This window comes from Ips typographus, linkage group LG1 (assembly GCF_016097725.1).
Source record: "Ips typographus isolate SLU linkage group LG1, UJ_Ityp_2.0, whole genome shotgun sequence".
In the NCBI taxonomy this organism is placed as follows: domain Eukaryota; kingdom Metazoa; phylum Arthropoda; class Insecta; order Coleoptera; family Curculionidae; genus Ips; species Ips typographus.
Window position 1 is genome coordinate 16,999,251 of NC_138422.1, and position 22,770 is coordinate 17,022,020.

General features: G+C 34.7%; 2 protein-coding genes across 2 annotated transcripts in view; one reads left to right on the forward strand and one right to left on the reverse strand.

Annotated features, from left to right (window-relative positions):
* Positions 1 to 22,770, reverse strand: part of step (cytohesin steppke) — a 47,585-nt gene that overhangs the window by 2,246 nt on the left and 22,569 nt on the right. The window contains exons 4-5 of the mRNA XM_081994735.1: positions 15,609 to 15,772; positions 4,340 to 4,607 (exon numbers count right to left, since the gene is read on the reverse strand). Coding sequence (XP_081850861.1) covers positions 4,340 to 4,607; positions 15,609 to 15,772 — 432 coding nt within the window. The remainder of the gene's footprint in view (positions 1 to 4,339; positions 4,608 to 15,608; positions 15,773 to 22,770) is intronic.
* Positions 10,140 to 13,218, forward strand: LOC145739267 (uncharacterized). Its single transcript, XM_081994749.1, has 3 exons — positions 10,140 to 11,678; positions 12,016 to 12,153; positions 12,418 to 13,218. The coding sequence occupies exons 1-3, from the start codon at positions 11,512 to 11,514 to the stop codon at positions 12,425 to 12,427; spliced, it is 315 nt and encodes a 104-aa protein (XP_081850875.1). The 5' UTR covers positions 10,140 to 11,511; the 3' UTR covers positions 12,428 to 13,218.

Below are 22,770 nucleotides of genomic sequence, written 5' to 3' on the forward strand. Positions count from 1 at the left end.
CAATTTGAAATGTAAACAAAAATATACATGGCTGAACGAAAATCTGTAGTAAGCCGGGGTGGTCTCCATAGTAACGCCGCTGTTTGTAATACAAACATTCAAAACAGTTTGTGAAAAATTCCGCGATTTAAAATGTCACGCTTTGGAAATTCTAATATTGTGGAAATTGATCAAGAAATTGAAAACTGTACTCCCAGGACTACAAAGAGGACACATATATTCAGGAAATAATCTTGACATATACCCCTCGGCGTTCACGTTTTATCACGTAAAATGTGCATTGGTAGGTTTTTTGCAAAATTTTTCTTTTAGGCAAATGGTTTCGACTAAATAAAGTCGAATTATTTAGTCTCAATCATTTTCCAAGCAAAATTTTGCAAAAAATCACCTATGCACAGTTTACCCGATAAAACTTGAACGTCTCGGGATATAACCTATGAATAATATGCCGTCTTAAAATTTCAGTATCATATTGAAGTCCGTTATGGGCTCCATAATCGATTTTTACATTTTTGAATAGAGCACTTTTTTCTGATTACTGTGATGTATGATGTGATACGGTTCAGTTTTGCAATTTCGCAAAAATAACCAAAACATGTTTTTATTGTTGATGATCTAATTCAAAATATTGTAAATTAGATAGTATATAATTTAAGTGGCAGGCAGACGTAATACGTAATACTCAAAATGACGTACGTATTTAAAGATTTTGCGTTTATGTCAAAATTGACTTTAAGTTTTACCTTACGCGGTATACGCCATTTCAGATATCAAATGACACTAAAAGACAGGACATCTGTCAACCTCGTGTTTTCTCTTAAATTTTCTTTGATTTTTGCCACATAACACTTACTATACAGGATAATTCAATTCGACCCTCACCATTGGGATCTCAGAAACCATAAGAGATACGAGAAGGTTTAAATTGGGACAAAGTTGCGCAATTCAAAGCTCAACCAAAATCTGTTTTAAAAACTTTTTGTTTTTATTTATTTCTAACCTTATTTGAAGAGATATCCCAAAACTAAAAGCATCTTTTCATTGCCACTTTTTCCTAGCTATTCGATGACGGATTCAAATTTGCCACACGACGTTTCGTTTTTTTGTCAATCATCATTCTTTTTTCTTATGGGCGCCATATTGGATTTTTAGCCCACCAAATAGTACGTTTGCTCTGATTTTAGTGGTAACTTATGATTTGCTTGGTAAATGACAAAATAATTCAATAAAAACTAATTTTACTTTAGTTATTGGCTTTGAGTTAATAATCCGTTTTGTGAAATGTCATTATTTGACAGTACTTGTAAAACACGATAATTCGGACGATCATTAGAGCAAGTCAATCATAGTTAAAATGTATCTATAAAAGAAACCCCCGCAGAAAATGTTATTATTATACAAGCATTGCTGAACTATTTAGGTTAATCCGGTAAAAAAGATTTGTTAGCATTATCTCTAACTTAAACAGCTTATTTATGTTTCCAAGAGAAAGATCATCATTTTAGGAACTTTATTTTTTACAGGGGGGACAGTAACACTCAGTCGTCTCCACAATAAATTTATTAGGTTTTAAACCCTTTTTAAAAAATTGCTCAACATGTTTCGAGAGCAGAAGCAGCTCATCATGAGGGGCTAGAAGAACATGCTAAGTGTTAAAAAAGTATACAAAAATAATGTCCCCCCTGTATTTGTACAGCTCCACTGCGTGAGAATGGACTACTACTTCACTTTATTTTTTGCCAAATTTAAATTTTTTATAATGTTAAGTGCAAGTTTATAGTTATTTATACAGCAAGCGACTTAAACCATTTGTTATTCATTCATATTTATTCGAGTGAATAAACCGGTTTAAGTCACGTGTTTTATACAGTATTTTATAAAATTTTGACTTCTTATATAAAAAAAACTAAAATTATAGTTCTATTAAATTTGCACCGCGCCCCGTAGATGTGACATTGATGTTTGTTTACATCTGTAAATAGGCGAATGTCATTCAGAGTGATTTAATAGTCATTTATACAGCAAGTGACTTAAAGCATTTTTTATTCACAAAAAGAAAAACTATGTCCACGAGCGTAGCGAGTGGCCTAAGCTCTTCGAGTGAATAAACCGGTTTAAGTCACGTGTACACCTTTGAAGAAATACGGGATAAGCAAAATTACACTGTACCCAATTTACTTGAAAAGAAGTAGTTCATATTCCCACAGTGGAGTAGTGACTGTAAGTGAAAGTAGCGAAAGAAAACACAAAGTCGATCTCCCCAAAATTTATCAAGTAGCTGTTATCTGCTATCTGCCCAACATGTTTCGAGTGTATGAGACACTTATTTTCAGGGGCTTAACAATGTTTTTTTTATTCTGTACGGGGGAAAAAACCTTGATCAAAAAACCCTAGGTAGTCTAATTGGTTTTAATTTTAGATGTCAAAAGGATGTGTCTGATACACTCGAAACATGTTGGGCAGATAGCAGATAACAGTTATTTAATCAATTTTGTGGAGGTCGACTTTGTGTTTTTACTTTCACTTACACTCACTACTCCACTGTGGGAATATGGATTACTTCCTTTCAAGTAAATTGGGTAATTTTTTTGGTGTAATTTTGATTATCCCGTATTTGTAAAAAATCTAAAAAAATTATTTAATTTTAATAAAGGGATTTAAAAATAAACCCATTTTTGAAATTTACCAATAAATTTTATAAACTGCCCTTAATCGCCAAACTGGTGAAAACGTCTAGATTTATGAATCGGATCATTCTTTATCCAATATCATTATTTTCCATTAAAATCACTGAACATGCTAAGATTTATGCAGGTTAAGATTTTTACTTAAATTGGGTAGTTTTAAGTGTAACCTTGCTAATCCATTTTTTTTTCACAAAAGAATTAAAGAAATGGTAATAGTATATTTTCGACGACTTACTTTGAAAGTACCTCATGTACGCTTCCATTTAGAAGCAGAAAGGGGTTATTTGCCGCGCGCGAGCAGAAAGAGAGATTTTCTGCTCTAGAGCGTTTTCGCTTTCTACTAACAATCTACTCACCAACTTTTTTCGGCGTTTCCATAACAACGCTTGACATACCTGTTTGAAATAACCACATTCCGTCAAAGTGATTTATCGGTGACAATGAGTTCGAGCGACGAAAATGATGTGAGTTGTCCTTCTAATCCACCCCACAGCAGTCGTCGAAAAAATATCGTCTATATTTCGAGCCAAAAGTACTTTTGCCGCTTTTACATGATTGCAGCGTTCGGCTTCGCCTCAAGCTGCAAATTTCATGTGCAAGCGGCAAATATATACTTTCCGCTCTTAATATAGAATATACTATTCTATATTAAGAGCGGAAAGTAGATGTTTGCCGCTTGCACATGAAAATTGTGCAATCATGTAAAAGCGGCAAAAGTACTTTCGGCTCGAAATTATAGACGATATTTTTTCGACGACTGCTGTGGGGTGGAGTAGAAGGACAATTCACATCATCTTCGTAGCTCGAACTCATTGTCACCGATAAATGTCACTTTGACGGAATGGCTTTATTTCAAACAGGTATGACAAGCGTTGTTATGAAAACGCCGAAAAAGTTGGTGGGTAGATTGTTAGTAGGAAGCGAAAATGCTTTAGGACAGAAAATGATTCACTTTCTGTACACGTGCGGCAAATAACCACTTTCTGCTTTGAAATGGAAGCGTACATGAGGTACTTTCAAAGTCAGTAGTCGAAAAAATTAAATACAAGAAAAGTAAAAATAACCCTATTTTTGAAATTTTGAAATAAAATTTGTAAACGGCTCTTATTCTCCAAACTGGCGAAAACGTCTAGAGATATTGACCACAAGACTCGATTAAAGTTATTTTGAAACATAAAACAATTTTTTGCGAGAAATGGCGTTACACCGAATTTTTCCTTTTTTGACTACACCTCAACACACCCTGTATACTCGGATCCCTGGAAACTTTCAAAAAGATTATTTAGGTCATCCTCAAAAACATTATTAAAATCAAGTGAATCAATTTGAAGAAACAGCCGCTCAAAAATGACCAATAATTTTGCTGTCCCATTCTTTTTGACGGGCAGTTTAGTTTCTTACGTGGATTCAAATTTGGCCAAAAAATACCTTCATTAAAATGGAATTTGATGGATTTTGGATTTTTTCATTTTCAGTGAAATTTCAATACTGTTTTTAACCTACAACGAAGGCGCTTTGATAGAGTAATAAAAAATACCTCAAATACGTCACAATACGATTTTTGACTGTCTCAAGTTAAAAAAAACTACCCTGTATATGGTGCTCCAAAAAAGCGACAATCTTACTATAAGTAATACTATAAAAATACTTACTATAAGTAATTCCTTTGGCAAATCTTGACCTTGGTTAATTCCCCTATTCATATTTACAAACTGTTCAATAGTAGGCTTATCTTTTACACTTGGATTATGTAAACTGGTGTTTAGCATAATAATGGCGAATGACAGAACGTAACAAGTATCTGAATTTTCAAATATGTTATTTTCGCCCTGACAATCGCAATACCGTTTTGCAAAACACTCCATCATTCTGTCTATTTTCTGGGCTTCGCCTGGCAAACGAAAGCTCCACAAAAATTGCCTGAAAATAAAAAATAAATTTTAGTTCAAATGGCGCTGCGATCTTAATTTGAAACGCCAATAGTGAGACAAAGTCCCATATTGTTGTTGCTTTTGATTTTTCGAAAAAAAATCTTCATGTAAAAGTTGATCAGAATCATTTGGTCTACAACATAAAAATACTTTCGACTATACAGGTGTTGCGTAAGTGAGAATCAAAAATGTTTTTTGTTTTCTTATATGAAACACCCTTTATAATTTTGCATATTTGGATTCCTTGTAAAATTCTACATCCAAATCAGTTTTTGTATAAAATGGCGGCGTTGCCAACTTGCTTAACAAAACAATCAAATTAGGATGTTTAATAAAGTAATGAAAATTGGCTTAAAGGAAGTCAAAACTGTAAGTAAAAGCTCAAATAGGCGTAGAAAACGCATGGACAAGGTGTTTTGTGCAGAGCGCCCAAGTTAGGAAGTTTGAAAATCGGTTAAATCGACTTTTTTAAATGGAACACCCTGTATTTAAGGGTTGCATATCATTCTCCTGTCAATTCTCTTTAATTTTCATTAAGATGTCTCTATACCTATCTTTGCTTGTTTTGACGCTATTTTAATTTTTCTGAATTATCGTCTAAAAACGCATAAGAATAAATAAATTAATGCAATTATTTTCGAAGTAGGCCATGGTCGTCGTAGAGATATTGCTTAAATTTTCTAGTTTGCCATGAAACTGACATAATGAATGTCAAACTTACTATCAATTCAGCTGTCAATTTTATTTGCTACTACCTACTTAATTGTTTGGCAATTAATAAATAACTAAGTTTTATTTATGAAAATTCAATATGAATTTTTCAAAATTAGAGATGGTTCACATGATTTTCGTGTTGGGTGCTATAGTGACAATTGACTAAAAGATTGTATCAAGAGCGATATTCCGATAGAAGGCAACCTGAAAAAAGTGCATTTGAAAAACTTATGGAACGTTTTGAGAGGACTGGAAGTGTGTCATACACTAAAATTAAGAGACAGAAACGATCAAGAACCGATGGAAATGAACTAAATGTTCTTTTAACAGTGATTGAAAACCCGCATATTGGTCAAAGGCAGCTATCGCAGCAGGCCGATGTTGATCGAAGAAGCGTACAGCGACCGTCTGCTATACTAAAAAGCCTAGAAGGTGCTTGTCAAAAATTCCAATATGGCGGGAATAGTAGTGACAGTTTGTATTGTAGAAATTGAGTTTTTTGAGGATTAGATGAATTTTTACGGTTTAAAATCAAAACTTGAGGTGGTTTGCGTAAGTTATTTTTGTTTGCTGTCGTTCATAAGTTTTTCAAGCCACATTGTAACAGCAATTCAGGATAAAGCCCAACCGTGTCAATTTTTTACTTTACAAAAAACCGGATCTAACTCAACAGTGGTTGAACACTTTGAAGTGGAATGATTTTACTCCAATACTTTACTCAATGGTAAGTACTAGTGCTTTCTAGTACAGTAAACTTATTAGATCTTGCTACATGCACAGGTATGTGAGTTACATTTTAAAGCATCCCTCATTGTGAGAGCAACAAAAATAATTTTGAATGAATGTTCTTGGTAATAACATAAGAACCATTTACCAGTTTTGCTTACCTAGTTTCAAGGATTTACAAATTTTCTTACATTGAACAGTGTTTAAACTAGTTTGCTGTGTGTTGTACTTTCCAGGACAAATGTTCTAACCAATTTGTTTAGGCTGGATTGTGTATAAAAAAGCTCTATCTATACATATCTGGATCAGGAATGAATCTTGTTTAATTTTTTCACTCACAACTTGCAATCAACTACACCAAACAATTAAAAAAATACATATTTCTTACTGCATCTGCATACGTTTGTGTATAAAACGAAAACCGCTAACGCCGCCATTAAAAGTGACATTTTAAGCTTTCTAGTATACAGGTGGTACAGCGCATTTTGAAAGATAATAAAATGCATCCTTATTACATACAACTACATCAAGAGTTACATGTTGGGGACTACCAGAGTAGGCTGGAGTTTTGTGTGTAGGCTCAAAACAAAATTCGTATATTGTTTGGAGATGAAGCTACTTTTCACCGAAACGGCAGTGTTAATAGGCATAACTTTCAATATTATGCCACAGAAAATCCACATTTTCTTAGATATAATACTCAAAACTCTTTAAATGTTTGGGGTGGAGTTATCGGCGATAATGTAATAGGTCCTTACTTTTTTGAGCAAAGAGTAACCGGGGAATTACCTGCCTGGACTGTTTGCTGAAAGAGCAATTGAGATTCCACTGGAAATGTGGTTTCTCCATGATGAAGCACCAGTTTATCATACGAGGCCAATCATCAAGTTTTTAAATAATACATACCAAGCTCGTTGGATTGGAAGAGGAGGTCCTATTGCTTGGCCACCTAGGTCGCCAGATTTGACAAAAATTGATTTTTCTGTATAAGAATTTGTTAAAGATCAAGTATACAGAATATCACCGGCAACAAGAGAAGACATGAAGATTCGAATACGAAATTGTTTTCGCAGTATAACTGTTGAAATGTGTCGAAATTTAAATCGTTCCTTTTAGAAACGTCTTGAGCTTTGCATTCGAGAAAATTCTAGATATTCAACACAGAATTTTAATAAATTACAAATTTTCAATAGACCTAGCATATTTTATTTTGCAATATTGCACACATAAGCCAAATCTAAAGGAAATGAGTCATTGACCCTTTACTTTTTAAATTGACCAAAATTAAATTCTCAACACTTTATGATAACTAAATGCATAGTGTCATATTCAAAATTTTTAAATACAATTGAATTTACCATATTTTTCAAAGATTAATAATTTAAATTAATGATTTGGAAATAATGTGTCATAATGAATAAATACGTAAATATGTTAGCTCGTCTTTATGTCACATTTTGTATGGTAAATCATGTAACGTGATCATGACCAACTTCGAAAGTAATATTTAAATTTATTAATTTATTTTTAAGCGTTTTTTTGGGCAATAATTTAGTAAAATGAGAAAAGCGCTCAAACAAGTGAAGATAGGTATAGAGACATCTTAATGAAAATTAAAGAGAATTGACAGGAGAATAATATGCAACCCTTAAATACAGGGTGTTCCATTTAAAAAAATCGAATTAACCGATTTTCAAATTTCCTAACTTGGGCAAACGGAATTGCGTGTACTAATGACTGCCATTATAATCAAACCCTATGCAACATATAATATTCTAATTTGATTAATAAAGTAATGTTTACAACTGTAAAAAGGCTAATCTTTACGATTTTTCAATAATATCTCGTTTTTCAAAAGAGATAGGATACTGCAGTTTTCACACAACGATAGATAATCTGATTGATTATGGAATAAGTAATAGGAAGCTATACCATTGCATTTGATTTTTTCGAGATATCTAAGATAAAAGTGCAATTTTTGAAAAAACGCCCTCTTTTGAAAAGACCGAAAACTAAATGGAACATTGTTTTGGGAGACTCTACAGGACAGAAAATGCTCGTTAAAATGCCGCAAAAACGAACTTTCTATGATTAGAGGTTTTCGAGATATTTCATTTCTTTCAAAGCAAACTTTGGACTACTCCCACCACTTTATTTGAAGAGAGAAAAAAAAGTTAAATAGGAAAATTGTTCGTAGAGAACAGGGGATTACTTTTATTAGAATTTTACTATACCTATCCATTTAAATTTTCAGAGTTTTTTTGGACATTTTTTATTTTAGTGATATCAAAACGCCCCCTAGTGGTGGACTTAGAAAGCTGAAAATAATTTCCAGCATCTTCCCTTGGCCACATTTACTAACACAAAATTTTTTTTCGACGACTGACTTTGAAAGTACCTCATGTACGTTTCCATTTCATTCGCTGCACGTGCGCAGAAAGTGAATCATTTTCTGTCCTAGAGCGTTTTCGCTTTCTACTAACAATCTACTCACCAACTTTTTCGGCATTTCCATAACAACGCTTGACATAACTGTTTGAAATAAAGCCATTCCGTCAAAGTGAATTATCGGTGACAATGAGTTCGAGCTACGAAAATGATGTGAATTGTCCTTTTGTGCTTTATTTGCAGCGTTCGGCTTCGCCTCAAGCTGCAATTTTCATGTGCAAGCGGCAAATATCTACTTTCGGCTCTTAATATAGAATAGTATATTCTATATTAAGAGCGGAAAGTATATATTTGCCGCTTGCACATGAATAGTATATTCTATATTAAGAGCGGAAAGTATATATTTGCCGCTTGCACATGAAATTTGCAGCTTGAGGCGAAGCCGAACGCTGCAATCATGTAAAAGCGGCAAAAGTACTTTTGGCTCGAAATATAGACGATATTTTTTCGACGACTGCTGTGGGGTGGATTAGAAGGACAACTCACATCATTTTCGTCGCTCGAACTCATTGTCACCGATAAATCACTTTGACGGAATGTGGTTATTTCAAACAGGTATGTCAAGCGTTGTTATGGAAACGCCGAAAAAAGTTGGTGACTAGATTGTTAGTAGAAAGCGAAAACGCTCTAGAGCAGAAAATCTCTCTTTCTGCTCGCGCGCGGCAAATAACCCCTTTCTGCTTCTAAATGGAAGCGTACATGAGGTACTTTCAAAGTAAGTCGTCGAAAATAGTATATTCTATATTAAGAGCCGAAAGTATATATTTGCCGCTTGCACATGAAATTTGCAGCTTGAGGCGAAGCCGAACGCTGCAATCATGTAAAAGCGGCAAAAGTACTTTTGGCTCGAAATATAGACGATATTTTTTCGACGACTGCTGTGGGGTGGATTAGAAGGACAACTCACATCATTTTCGTCGCTCGAACTCATTGTCACCGATAAATCACTTTGACGGAATGTGGTTATTTCAAACAGGTATGTCAAGCGTTGTTATGGAAACGCCGAAAAAAGTTGGTGAGTAGATTGTTAGTAGAAAGCGAAAACGCTCTAGAGCAGAAAATCTCTCTTTCTGCTCGCGCGCGGCAAATAACCCCTTTCTGCTTCTAAATGGAAGCGTACATGAGGTACTTTCAAAGTAAGTCGTCGAAAATATACTATTTCGTAGCCATACTATGTATAGTTTTCCAGAAACAGCCGCGCTGCACGGCACGTGCACGGCTTGTTGGGACACCGAGTACAAAACACCTTGTATGGCGCAATGTTTTCTACGCCTATTTAAGCTTTTACTTACAGTTTTGACTTCCTTTAGGCCAATTTTCATTACTTTATTACAAGTCATTACACAGTTATTGCCGATAACAAAGATTAATGTTTTGCCCCAAATTTGATTGTTTTGTTAAACAAGTTGGCAACGCCGCCATTTTATGCAAATATGAAAACTGATTCCGATGTAGAATTTTACAAGGAATCTAAATATGCAAAAATATACAAGGTGTTTTTTAATTTAAAAAAACAAAAAACATTTTTTATCCTCATTTACGCAACACCCTGTATAGTCGAAAGTATTTTTATGTTGTAGACCAAATGATTCTGATCAACTTTTACAAGATTTTTTTCGAAAAATCAAAAGCAACAACAATATGGGACTTTGTCACACTATTACGCCACCCTGTATGTACTTTGTGAAAATGGGTTTTTACAGAAAATAAAATAAAATAAGAATAGAGATTATGATATACCCTATTAAAAAAAACTAGGAGAAGTGAATGCAGAAGCCTGACATACACAAGCAAAAGTTTGTGGCGTTGGACACATTAATTAATATTTTTTTCTGCCTCCAGCCGGATTTGAACTGGCTAAAAGTGGAAAAAGTTTTTATTAACTTTACATATTTTTAAAAATAACTTTTTGTGATATCAATACACTGCCAGGCAAGTTTAAACAGACTCAAAAACAACTTGAAACTACTCTGATACAACAAGAAACTTTAGTGGGCTTTCACACCAAAGTAGCATGCAACCTGCGACGTGCTGCCTGGAGGCAGGAACCACATCGCAAACTACATCTTCCCGATTTACTTTCATACCAAAGTCGCATAACACCAAAGCGCGTCTTCTTTTATGACCAGGCATCTGTTGGGAAAAAATACTAAATAGAATATTTTACCATATCGTAGAAAGAATATACATTTATTGTATCTTAACAGCTATAAGCGCTTCCTCAAACATTTCAAATTTTTTACCGGATAGAAAAGGCAGAATCCCAGAAACTCGTTGATCTTAAAAAACCGTAAATGTAGATATAAGATTAGAAAATTATTGAAGAATTGTTACTGTAGAAGAAAGGCTACTCCCCTTTTATGATTTCTAAACAAGTCAAACAGTGCCTGCGCAAATAGGAAGCACGTGGCAAGGCCACAAATTATAGAACTTGCTTTATATTTGAGTAGCACGTCGCATGTTGCCACGTCGCATTTTTGCCACGCTGCTCCGGTATTACACCGGCCATTAATTAATACAGGTTTTAAAGGAAGTAGCACGCTTCCTGATTTCGGGCAGCACGTCGCACGTCGCATGAAACTTTGGTGTGATAGCCCACTTAGGATGCTGATAAAAGAAACAAATTGACAGTGATTAACCTGAAAAGTCAAGTGCAGGCCCACTAATCTCATATAGGCAATGTGAAGCCTTGTTTTGGTTTCTTTCGAGACCCAGGGGGAGCTACTGTATTGTTTTTACCTGTAGATGGTTTTGTGGTTAAGCAAAACAAAATGAAATGGATGTAAACAACTTTTGACAAATTCAAATTTTTTTAGACAAGTCTATTTATTAAAATATTGATATTACGGTTGAAGTTTTTAATTTATAGCTGTGATTTATACTCTTAGCTAATTCGTGCGCGGTGTTTTTATAATGTTTTCTTTCGTTTGTGCAATTTTTGCACAATAGGTTTTTTTAGTTTTCTTTTTAGCTTTTGGCTGGGTTTTACAAAGAATTTTGTCACTATGGGCAAGGCGGGATGTACCATAAAGGGGTGCAGCCCTTCAAAACATTCCCGACGATTTCGTTTTCCTAACCCGGAAAAAGACAGTGTTACTTTTTCACTGTGGAAACAATTTTTAGGACGATTATTTATTTTACTTCTTTGTTCTAATATGGAAATTTATAGCAGGTAAGTTCTCAAGTAAAGTTCATTTTTATTCGTTATAATGTTAAGGTAGTAAGAGGATTACTATTAGAGGTTTTCAAGGAGGCAAAGAGAAAATAAGTTTAATGATTTGTAGAACTCAACATAGCTCCTTAGTATATGACGATTATTTTGGTAAGTATAGTGGAAAACTAATGTATTCTTTTGCATAAAGTGGGTTTAAACAGCACTATGACTCACTGACTAATAAATGTATCTGTTTTAATACCCTAGTTTTGCACTATACCTAGGTACTACTAATAGTAGTACTTAATAGAAATAAGGTACAGTAGATAAAAATGAAACTGAAATGTATTTTCAGGTATTATGTGTGTGAAAAGCACTTTTTGCCTGAAGACTTTAACCCATATAACAGACGCATGCTAAAAAAAGGGAGTGATTTCTTCAAGGTTCTTACCAAGTCCTTGCCAGCAAGTACCAAAGGACCTAGATTCCCCAAGTAATTTTATTCAAATAAAAATATACCTATACAGTGATGTCGCGCATGTTAGTATTAGTATTTTTTTTTTAATTGAGGTTTTGTTTCCTGGAAAAACTGCTGATAGCATTTTGGGCATATCCATTTAAAATCTAATAAAAAAAAATGTGGAAATTGAGTGAGTGCTCTTTCGTTGCACTTACCTAACACCTCCACTGTGTGAAAATGTGAAGATGGACTTATATACTTTTCGTTCTTGTAATATTTGAAATGTTTGTTTCACAGAATCTCTTGAAATCCCCTCCATTGACTATGAAAAATTAAAGAACTTACCAGATCAAAGACCACCAACTTCTGGTAAATATGAATACATATAATTATTTGGTATAGTTTGTTTTTTTCAAAAGTTTAGCTATATCATATCCCGCGTCACCACATTACGTTTGAATGAACTGATTTGATATATCTATAATTATTAGGCACGTATTCACCAAAAAAACGAGCAAAAATGAACAGGACCAAACATTTGTTTGACATGCACAAACCAAATCAAATTACATACGCTCTTTAATCCTCAAATTCTCATACAGGTATCTGTGCATATCCAGTAGAATAATATTTATAAACCTGTTAAGTATTCCTAGGTTTATATATATTTTTTTTAAGTAAATTTTCACAAAGTAATCCATCAACAGGCAATCCCAATCAAGATGTGCTTCCAACTTCCTCCATCTTTTCCAAGAATGAATCCCTGTCTTCTGGTAAGTTTCACGTTTTAAAGAAGCAAAATAAAAAATAAAAAACCAAAAAAAAACAACCAAAAACCAAAAAAACCATATCTGAAACATTCTTAAAGACCTTTGAGGTACACCTATGGGTATACAATGGTTGATATTTGCATGTGCATGTTATTTATAATAGTAATGTTTTATGTATAAAGTGTAGTTTTATGATCTATTCTTAACTATAGTCTTAAGGTCTTGGGTTTTGCACCAACTTACTAACCAAAAGCTTACTATTTTTGTAGAGTAGGTGTTTTGTATGTTCATTTCCTTAAAATATATATAATATATTTTGCATACACTGGACTTTGTTTTATTTACCTGTTTCTTGAAAAAAAAAACATGAAAGAAAGACTTAATTTAATTCAAAAAGCCCGCCAATACCAGTTTATGCAAGTCTACCAACAGATGGCGCAGATTGCATACATACAGTGCTTCACCTTATTAACACGGAGATTAACATCTATCTAGTGTGTTAATCTATGGTCAAATGGTTGCCGACCTGGTGTTTTTTTGACATAATCTGTTTATTTATGAATTTTGCTGTGTAAATGTAAATCATATCGCCAACTGGCCACTCACATTTGACCACAATTGCCAACATAATTCACAATCACTCCTAGTTTTTAAATAGAGTATAATGAAAAAAATAGTATATTATTAACCAAGGTTTAGACAGAAGCTTTTATGCACTTTAGGGATTAAAAGTGCACTTTTAATCACTCATTTGAGGGATAAAAGAGACACTTTTAATCCCGCAGAATTTTCATCCGTAAAATTCTCTGCATTCTGTTCAACGCACCATTTTTGGTAAACAAGAAACTGTTTTTTGTAAGCCTCGCGAGATTTTTCTGGAAGAAGGCTAGCGATGGCCTCTTGGGCGGCCTCTTCAATGTTCATTTTCAAAAAATACGATTTTTCTGGACTCACCGTTTGATAACAACTGATTGACATTTGTTTTGTGCCATAGCAACACTTCCAGGGCACAATAAATTTTAAGTGAATCCACCATGCCAACAACAATCAATAACAACTATCAGTAATACGAGAGTACCGTTGTAACCACTGTTAGTTTTGTAATTTTTTTTATTTTTAGTTTCTCGCATTCTAAAGTGCATAAAATAATATATAAACCTCGTGACTAAAGTGTCTTTTAATCCCGCGGCGAAACGTTTGCTCCCTACGGTCGGGCTACAATTCGCTAAGGGTACTAAACCACTTTAGTCCCTAGGTTTATAATATACTATTATTGACCGTATGTCAAGTTAAAATCCCGAGGAGCGAAGCGACGAAGTTAATAAAAGCTGTCTAAACCGTGGATAATATAGCATTTTTTCCACTATTAACAATATTTTTGATGGTCCTTTTATTGAAAATTTAAAAATTTAAGATAACAACAAAACAACAACATGAAGAGACAACCCAACTATACAAGAAAGCCTAAAATGCCACTTTGAATGGCGGCGTTAGCGGTTTTCGTTTTATACACAAACGTATGCAGATGCAGTAAGAAATATTTATTTTTTTAATTGTTTCGTGTAATTGATTGCAAGTTGTGAGTGAAAAATCAAAAAAAAATTTCATTTCTGATCCAGATATGTATAGATAGAGCTTTTTTATACACAATCAAGTCCAGCCTAAACCAATTGGTGAGAACATTTTGTCATGGAAAGTACAACACACAGCAAACTAGTTTAAACACTGTTCAATGTAAGAAAATCTGTAAATCTTTGAAACTAGGTAAGCAAAACTGGTAAATGGTTCTTATGTTATTACCAAGAACATTCATTCAAAGTTATTTTTGTTGCTCTCACAACTTGCTCTCACTCTGTCAAGTCAAGTATATTTCATATGTCAGATGTCTTAATGGACATTGACATTATTATTTACCTAGGTCAATAATATTTCCTTTTTTGTTGTGATTGTGCTAGACTAGAACTAGAGATTAGACTCTATTTTTGACATAGGTCAACAATGACCATTAAGGTAGAGAAAACTAATTTCTCAAGTTACTAATTCATAATGGTATGGACACGGTGGTATGTTTGGTCAATAATGGTATGTTTATTATGTTAGTAGCGGAAAAAATATTTTTAACCTTAATGGTCATTGTTGACCTAGGTCAATAATCTCTAGTTCTAGTCTGGCACAAACCAAACAAAAAATAAAATTTTATTGACCTAGGTAAATAACAATGTCAATGTCTTTTAAGATATGACATATGAAATATACTTGATATGATATTGATAAATTAGGTTGTCTTTTCATTTTGCTGTTTTGTTGTTATCCTAAATTTTTGTTAAATATCTTTTGAACAAGGGATAAAAGTTTGACACTTAGTACGCTAGTGTAGCTTAATACTCTTTAAGAATATCCATAAAGAAAATAAGATTCCATTTAAATCTGATAAAATTTAAGTTTGGGACACTATGTATTAAATTTCCTTACATAAATGCGCAATTTAAAATAGCATATTTTAAAACAACGCCCATGTCTTGATTATTTTATTCCTAGTTAGACACTTGCACTGTACTATGCATTAACTCAAATTTTGGATTTTAAAAATGCTTGATGTGATAGTATATTGAATTAAAAAAACACATTGCATTCACTTCTATGCTAGTTTAAAGCTTATCATTATGAACATTTTTAACATTGACAGTGTGTAAATTTCATAATAGCAAATCCACATACCTTAAAGCTTGGACCAAAATTAAGTCGGTAAAGTCATGCAAGTTTACAAAAGCTTGCAAAACTTTTTCATTGAAATCGTTCCTTTCACCTAAATAATCGCCGATGGCCGTTTTATTCAAACCTTCCCCTTTGTGAAGAAACTGTGCCACACTCTCTGGCGTATTCTAAAAAAGAAAAACAGGCTTATGCTAATTGTTTTAACATAATCCAGATTATAAAGCTAAATTAAATTATTACCTTGCCCTGTTGTCACAACTAAACACATACAGGGTGTTCCAAATGTTTCAGAACGGTCTGTTTTTCTCCACAAGGTAAAAGCTCCAACGATGGAATTTTGGAATACCATGTAAGGTTAAACAATCTCTTCAAAGTCCTTTCGAATTTTTAGGACTTAATTCTTTGGACCAGTGGCATCCACCACCACTTTTTTTTTAATGTATCGGTGCTGATTTTATTACATTTTTAAGTTTATTTCAGTATTATATAATTCCTATAATCAACAAAGACGAAATTTTATCCAGCCAGTAACTTAATTTTGAACAAAGAACAATAGGTTTTATTGTTTAATAAAATAATGAAACTGTTCATGTGACAAGCTGGTATGATAAACTTCAAAGTCAACAATATTAAAAAATGGAAACGGAATTTATATTTATGGAGCAAAATAAATAAAGTATGGTGTTCCTGGTAGAAAAAAATTGTTTTCAACTTCACAATTATTCCTAACTCTTGAGCAAAGTGTCATGTTTACACTTGCTTGGTGTCCGAACTCCGCACGTCATTCGTGCCCATATTCGTAATGTAAGGCGTTGGAGACAAACGGGAGAATAGTGAGGAGACGAGGTCAAGGAAGAAAACGGTCAACCACGGCTAGAGATAACAGATTCATAGTCTTGCAAACAATATTAAATAGGCGTAAAACAGTACCGCAACCAAAAAGCAAACTGGAAGAAGAACAAGTGCTCGGACCATTAGCAGAAGGCTTAAGGAAGTTAGTTTGAACGCCTATAGAACCAAGACAGCTTCATTACTCCAGCGACGTCATCGTGTGGCCAGACTAGGCTTTGCTAGGGAGCACGAAAATTGGAAAAATGATCAGTGGGCCAATGTTTTGTTCTCAGATGAGAGTCGATTTTGTGTTAATTCCATCGACGGCAGGGAAAGATTATATCGTCGCCGAGGAGAACAAGATGAACAATTTAATTTTACTCCCACTGTCTCCTATGGTGGAGGCTCAGTGATGGTCTGGTGTGGAATATGCTTAGGGGCACGAACAGAGTTGGTAGTTGTTAATGGAGCTTTAAATGCAGATGGATACATTCACGATGTTCTGCAAGAGCATGTCGTACCCCATATCGGAGAAAACTATTTGCTAATGCACGACAATGACCGCCCTCACAAGGCTCGTTGTCTCCGACTTTTTGAATGTCGACGGAATAAGAACAATGGCGTGGCCGGCATGTTCTCCAGACATTGTTCCAAAATTGGACCAGTCCTAAGCCTGGATAAAGTGTGAAGGAAGCATTAAAATTACATTCACCAGATGCAAAAAAAGGGACTTTTTAATTACCCCTGTATACTTTTAAGCATTCTTTACACAATAAGCTGATAGGTAAAAGTGTGACATGACCAATATTCTCAGAGAAACGACATGAATTTCATATCCAATTCGAGTGTCGACGTTGGTGAAATTAAGATAAATATTCACCTTTTCTTCCAAACCCTGTATTTTTTCTAATAATTGAGATATCAAAGCGAATAAAAAAAGGAAATGTTCAGAAATAAACGGGTCACAATTTGATGTTATAAAGTGATTGAAGAAGTGAGAAAATTCCTTTCTTTTCGTCCGTTTATATGACATAAAGACAAACCATTTAAAAATGGTAATAAGGCAGATGTATTCATGAAAAATCAAGCAGCAATACATAAAAAATATGAAGGAAATCGGGCAAAGAGTTCCAGAGAAACTTGATGTTAAACTAAGTGTAAATTTTGACCGTTCCCCTAATTTTGCCGGTGTGTGTACGTACTTTGCCCATTCGTTAGGAAATAGAACTGAGAATTCTGGTGCAGCAATGTTTTTTTTTCTTAAAAATAAAAAAACAAACTTTTTCAAAATTTAAAAAAAAAAACCGCCGACGTTTCGAAGTATTCTACTTCTTTTTCGAGGCTGGAAACGGACACACCAGTAAACTACTATAAAAACCTTCTATTGACAAAGCCTCTTCAAAGATTAAAAAAAATAGGTAAAGAATGGTTTTAAAAAAAATTATTTATGTTTTTGTTTATTTGTGGTTCAGTGTTATTAGTTATTGTTTTTATATAAAAAATGTGTTGTTTTAGTATTTTTGTATAGTCATTTTATGTTCATATTTTGAAAGGGTCGTAAGTTTACTGGTGTGTCCGTTTCCAGCATTGAAAAAGAAGTAAAATAAACTGTAACTGTTTTCATACTGCACATTGATAGACAAATTGAGGTGTTATTTCTGATAACTTTGTAATTTTCTTGTAAACTGTGACAAGTAGGAAAAAAAGAAATAGACAAAATGTAGAACGTAAACAAAGCAACGTAACATACAGGGATAACAACAAATAACTAAAGAAATCCTAACTAATAATCAAAAGTTCGCTTCGCATCACTATTTACAAATAAAAACTTTTTTCAAAAAAAAATCTTTTTATCAAATCGTACCTAAAAGTACACTTTTTTAAATGATTTTTAGTGCAAAAAGTTTTTATTTGTAAATAGTGTTGCGAAGCGAACTTTTGATTATTAGTTAGGATTTCTTTAGTTATTTGTTGTTATCCCTGTATGTTACGTTGCTTTGTTTACGTTCTACATTCTTTTGTCTGTGTTCTAGAAAATCCTGGCTCCGTTGCTTATATAGAGAGAGATTTATGTTATAGCTTAATGAGTGTGAGAGAGAAAGTCAATTTCATGAATATTTGGGAACTTTCTAGAAACCATGGAAGCCTATACAGGGTGTCCCACGACGAAAGACCTCGATTGATATTGGAAAAAGTATAAATAGGAGAGTTTTGAAAATTTGGTAGGATACTGATGTGGGCATGCCCAATCCAACTAAAATATTTTCAAGATGGTTGCACTTCCGCTTATACCGGAAGTCGATCACAACTTTCTTATTTTAAATAGAACACCCTATATATTATTACATATTTGGATTCCTCACAAAATTCTGACCAACTTTTGTATAGAATGCCCTATGCCTCTATCTAGCCGTTCCTATCTCTAGCCGTTTTCGAAATATTTGATGTTTTTCCAAAAAAGTGACAGTTGCAACGCTCAACATATTTTTGTACTATGTTAAAACCGTATTTCATTTTGCAATGAAACTTTGGGTTATTGTAAATAAAGGATCGTTTTATTAAACTGAGGGTGCGTAACGACTCATTTGTATACAGGGTCGTCAAAAAAAAATCATAAACTTGCCACTAAAAAAAAAGAAAAATCTCAAGTTTTTTAAATGGAAACCCCCATTTTTTATGACGGAATCATTTTGAGCATTAAAAATTACTATAAGTTTCAATTTACTTGCCTATACCTAAATCCAACCCATTTCGTTTTATTTGAGAATAAACATGTTTTTTATTAGGCTGCATGGTAGGGATTAGCTGGTACTCTAGTTGGTCATGCTTTTGACACACGGTGATATTGGAGACCTGCAGAGCATGTTAATAACACTAGTGACGAGTGTTTTGACAACTGCAAATATGCCGTCGCGGTTACGTTATTCAAACCAAGATTACTTGAATCTGTTTATTATTTACGGAGAATGTGATAAAGTTGTGAGTAGAACATGTGAGGTATTTGCCGCTCGTTATCCAGAAAAACCAAAGCCATCACCAAAAGCTGTCAAGCAAATAATTGAAAATTTTAAGAATACGGGATCTGTGAAGATAAAAGCTATTAAAACAAAACCAATCCTTAATAATACAAATGTAGAAATTGCAATTTCTAACCAACTTTTGTGTACAATGCCCTATTCCTATCTCTAGCCGTTTTCGAAATATTTGATGTTTTTCCAAAAAAGTGACAGTTGCAACGCTCAACATAACATGCTTTGCAGTTCTCCAATATCACCGTGTGTCAAAAGCATGGCCAACTAGAGTACCAGCTAATTCCAACCATGCAGCCTAATAAAAAAAATGTTTATTCTCAAATAAAACGAAATGGGTTGGATTTAAGTATAGGCAAGTAAATTGAAACTTATAGTAATTTTTAATGCTCAAAATGATTCCGTCATAAAAAATGGGGGTTTCCATTTAAAAAACTTGAGATTTTTCATTTTTTTTAGTGGCAAGTTTATGATTTTTTTTTGACGACCCTGTATACAAATGAGTCGTTACGCACCCTCAGTTTAATAAAACGATCCTTTATTTACAATAACCCAAAGTTTCATTGCAAAATGAAATACGGTTTTAACATAGTACAAAAATATGTTGAGCGTTGCAACTGTCACTTTTTTGGAAAAACATCAAATATTTCGAAAACGGCTAGAGATAGGCATAGGGCATTCTATACAAAAGTTGGTCAGAATTTTGTGAGGAATCCAAATATGTAATAATATATAGGGTGTTCTATTTAAAATAAGAAAGTTGTGATCGACTTCCGGTATAAGCGGAAGTGCAACCATCTTGAAAATATTTTAGTTGGATTGGGCATGCCCACATCAGTATCCTACCAAATTTTCAAAACTCTCCTATTTATACTTTTTCCAATATCAATCGAGGTCTTTCGTCGTGGGACACCCTGTATAAGCAGCTGAACCAGGCCTGGTTAGTGAGTTGTTGAGTTGATGGTTGTAGTGAAGTCGAAGTTGTCAGATTAAGAGGTTAAGTGTCAGTGTCAATTTATTGTTTGTAAACAATATACAGTGTTGTACAAGAAGTGTGTCATTAAGGAGTACGACGGTACATTTGGTGTCAGAAGTGGGATTGGAGAATCGAAGAAGAGATCCAGAGGAAGACAGAATAAACCGACAAAAGCAGAAGGTGTGTTGAATGCCTGTGAGTACACGACAACAAAGCGCCAAAATGGATGAAGGAATGAAACAACTTATGGAGATGATTCAAGCAATGAAAGCAAGCCAAGACCAAAAGTTTGAAGAAATGAAAGCAAGCCAAATAAGTCAAGAGCAGTTCGAGGAGTTAAAAGCAAGTCAGGACCAAAAGTTCGAAGAAATGAAAGTGAGCCAAGACCAAATTAAAGACCAGTTTCAACAACAAGAAGAAAAATTAGACCGAGTAATAAATGAAATAAAAGGAGAAATGGACAACAGGATGGAAATTTTGGAAGAAAAGGTAAATGAGAGGATAAGCGGTATGGAGGAGACCGTTCAGACCTTGCGAGAGGAATTTGACAAACTACAGGAAAAGTCTTCAAAGCCAACCGTAGTCGCCAGTTCTAGTGTCTGCTCAAATATTAAGCCACTAGTTTTCGACGGTAAGACCTCATGGCAGGTTTACAAAAAACAGTTTGAGGCTGCCGCAGAGGCCAACAATTGGACATCAAGTGACAAAGCCACTGCCTTGGTTTTGTCACTTCGAGAAGAAGCACTGGAGGTTTTGCAGACTTTGGACGAGAGCCAGTACAAAAACTACGACGACTTAATCCAACATTTAGAGATGAGATTTGGAAATAAGCACCTAGAACAAGTATACGAAGCTCAGTTGTCTAGTAGGACCCAAAGAAGCACGGAAATACTTCAACAGTATGAAGCCGACATTGCTCGATTAGTTTGTCTGGCCTATCCAACGGCCTCTCACGACATTAGAGAGCGAATGGCAGTACGGGCTTTTGTACGAGGTCTTAAAGATTGTGACACAGAGCAAGCAATACGATTAGCGAGATGCCAAACATTGCATGATGCTCTTGCCTACGCTTTGGAGTTTGAGGCGGTCAAGCAAGTATCACGAGGACATACTCGAGTGCGTCAAGTCAGAAGCCTTACACCGGAACCGAGAAACCGATATTCCAATTCAGATCACACAATCACTCAGTCAGACTTGAATCGTCAGCTGGAGACATTTCGAAAAGAACTAATGGGAGCGTTAAATAGAAGAAGTCAGAACAACCGAAACGCTCAAACCACCACGTTTACTCGGTCATTGGAATGCTGGAACTGTGGAGAAAAGGGGCACATTCAATCGCAGTGCCGCAAACCTAGAAGAATGCAGAACCAGGAAAACGAAGAGTAGCCAATTTTCCGGGGCAAAAGCTGGCTACTCAACACTGTCAAGCCCCACCAACCATAATTAAAGTAGCCCGTCTTCAGCACGAAAACACCAGCTTAATAGTGACCGGTAAGATTTGCGGCCGGGATTGCCAAATGGTTGTTGATACCGCTTCTTGCCATACTATCGTAAGGCCGGACATAGTGAAACACTGCAGGATTAGCGACACTGGTACAAAGTTTATATTGGAAACTGCCGCTGGTGAGTCAATGCCTGTTCTGGGAATCCATGAAGCTGAAGTGAAGCTTGGGCGGCATGTCTTCAACCATACCGTTTTTGTGGCCAACATAACTGATGACGTCTTAATGGGCTTAGATCTTATGGAGCAACACAAGTTCCAGCTGGATTTGGAGAATAGACTGGTCAAGACTGGACAAGACGAGATTGTTATGATGACACCCGAACAAGATATGCGTGTGAGGAAAGTCACGTTGGAAGAAGATGTCAACTTACCTGCAAGATCAGAGACCATCGTTAAAGTTAATTTGGATAGAAAAACGGAATTGAGCTAACTTCAGCTGATAGAACCGAGTTATGAAGAGGAAGATGATGCTGTGAAGAAGGGAGTTCTTGTAGCCCGCATCCTAGTCCAACAGAAAAACGGCGAAGCATACGTAAAAGTCGCCAATTTGAAAGATTGTGGTCAAAGATTAAAAAAAGGCGATATAATAGCCAAATCCGAACCAGTACTTATGGTGACTAAGGAGTCGCTCGAAACAAAACCAAACCCCGACAGTGACCTTCCTGAGTGTTCCTTAATGAAAAAGACGAGCTCTTTTTTGACTGATCAAGAAAAACAGACTTTTGACCGTTTGCTTCACGACTACAAGGACGTGTTCGCCTTAAATGAAACGGATTTGGGAAGAACTCATTTAGTGAGGCATAAAATTGAAACAGGGGATTATTT

Excerpts from the sequence above, each read along its gene's own strand:
- LOC145739267 (XM_081994749.1), top strand. The coding sequence starts at position 11,512 with ATGGGCAAGGCGGGATGTACCATAAAGGGGTGCAGCCCTTCAAAACAT. Across the intron at positions 11,679-12,015 it reads AATATGGAAATTTATAGCAG|GTATTATGTGTGTGAAAAGC; the intron begins GTAAGTTCTCAA and ends ATGTATTTTCAG.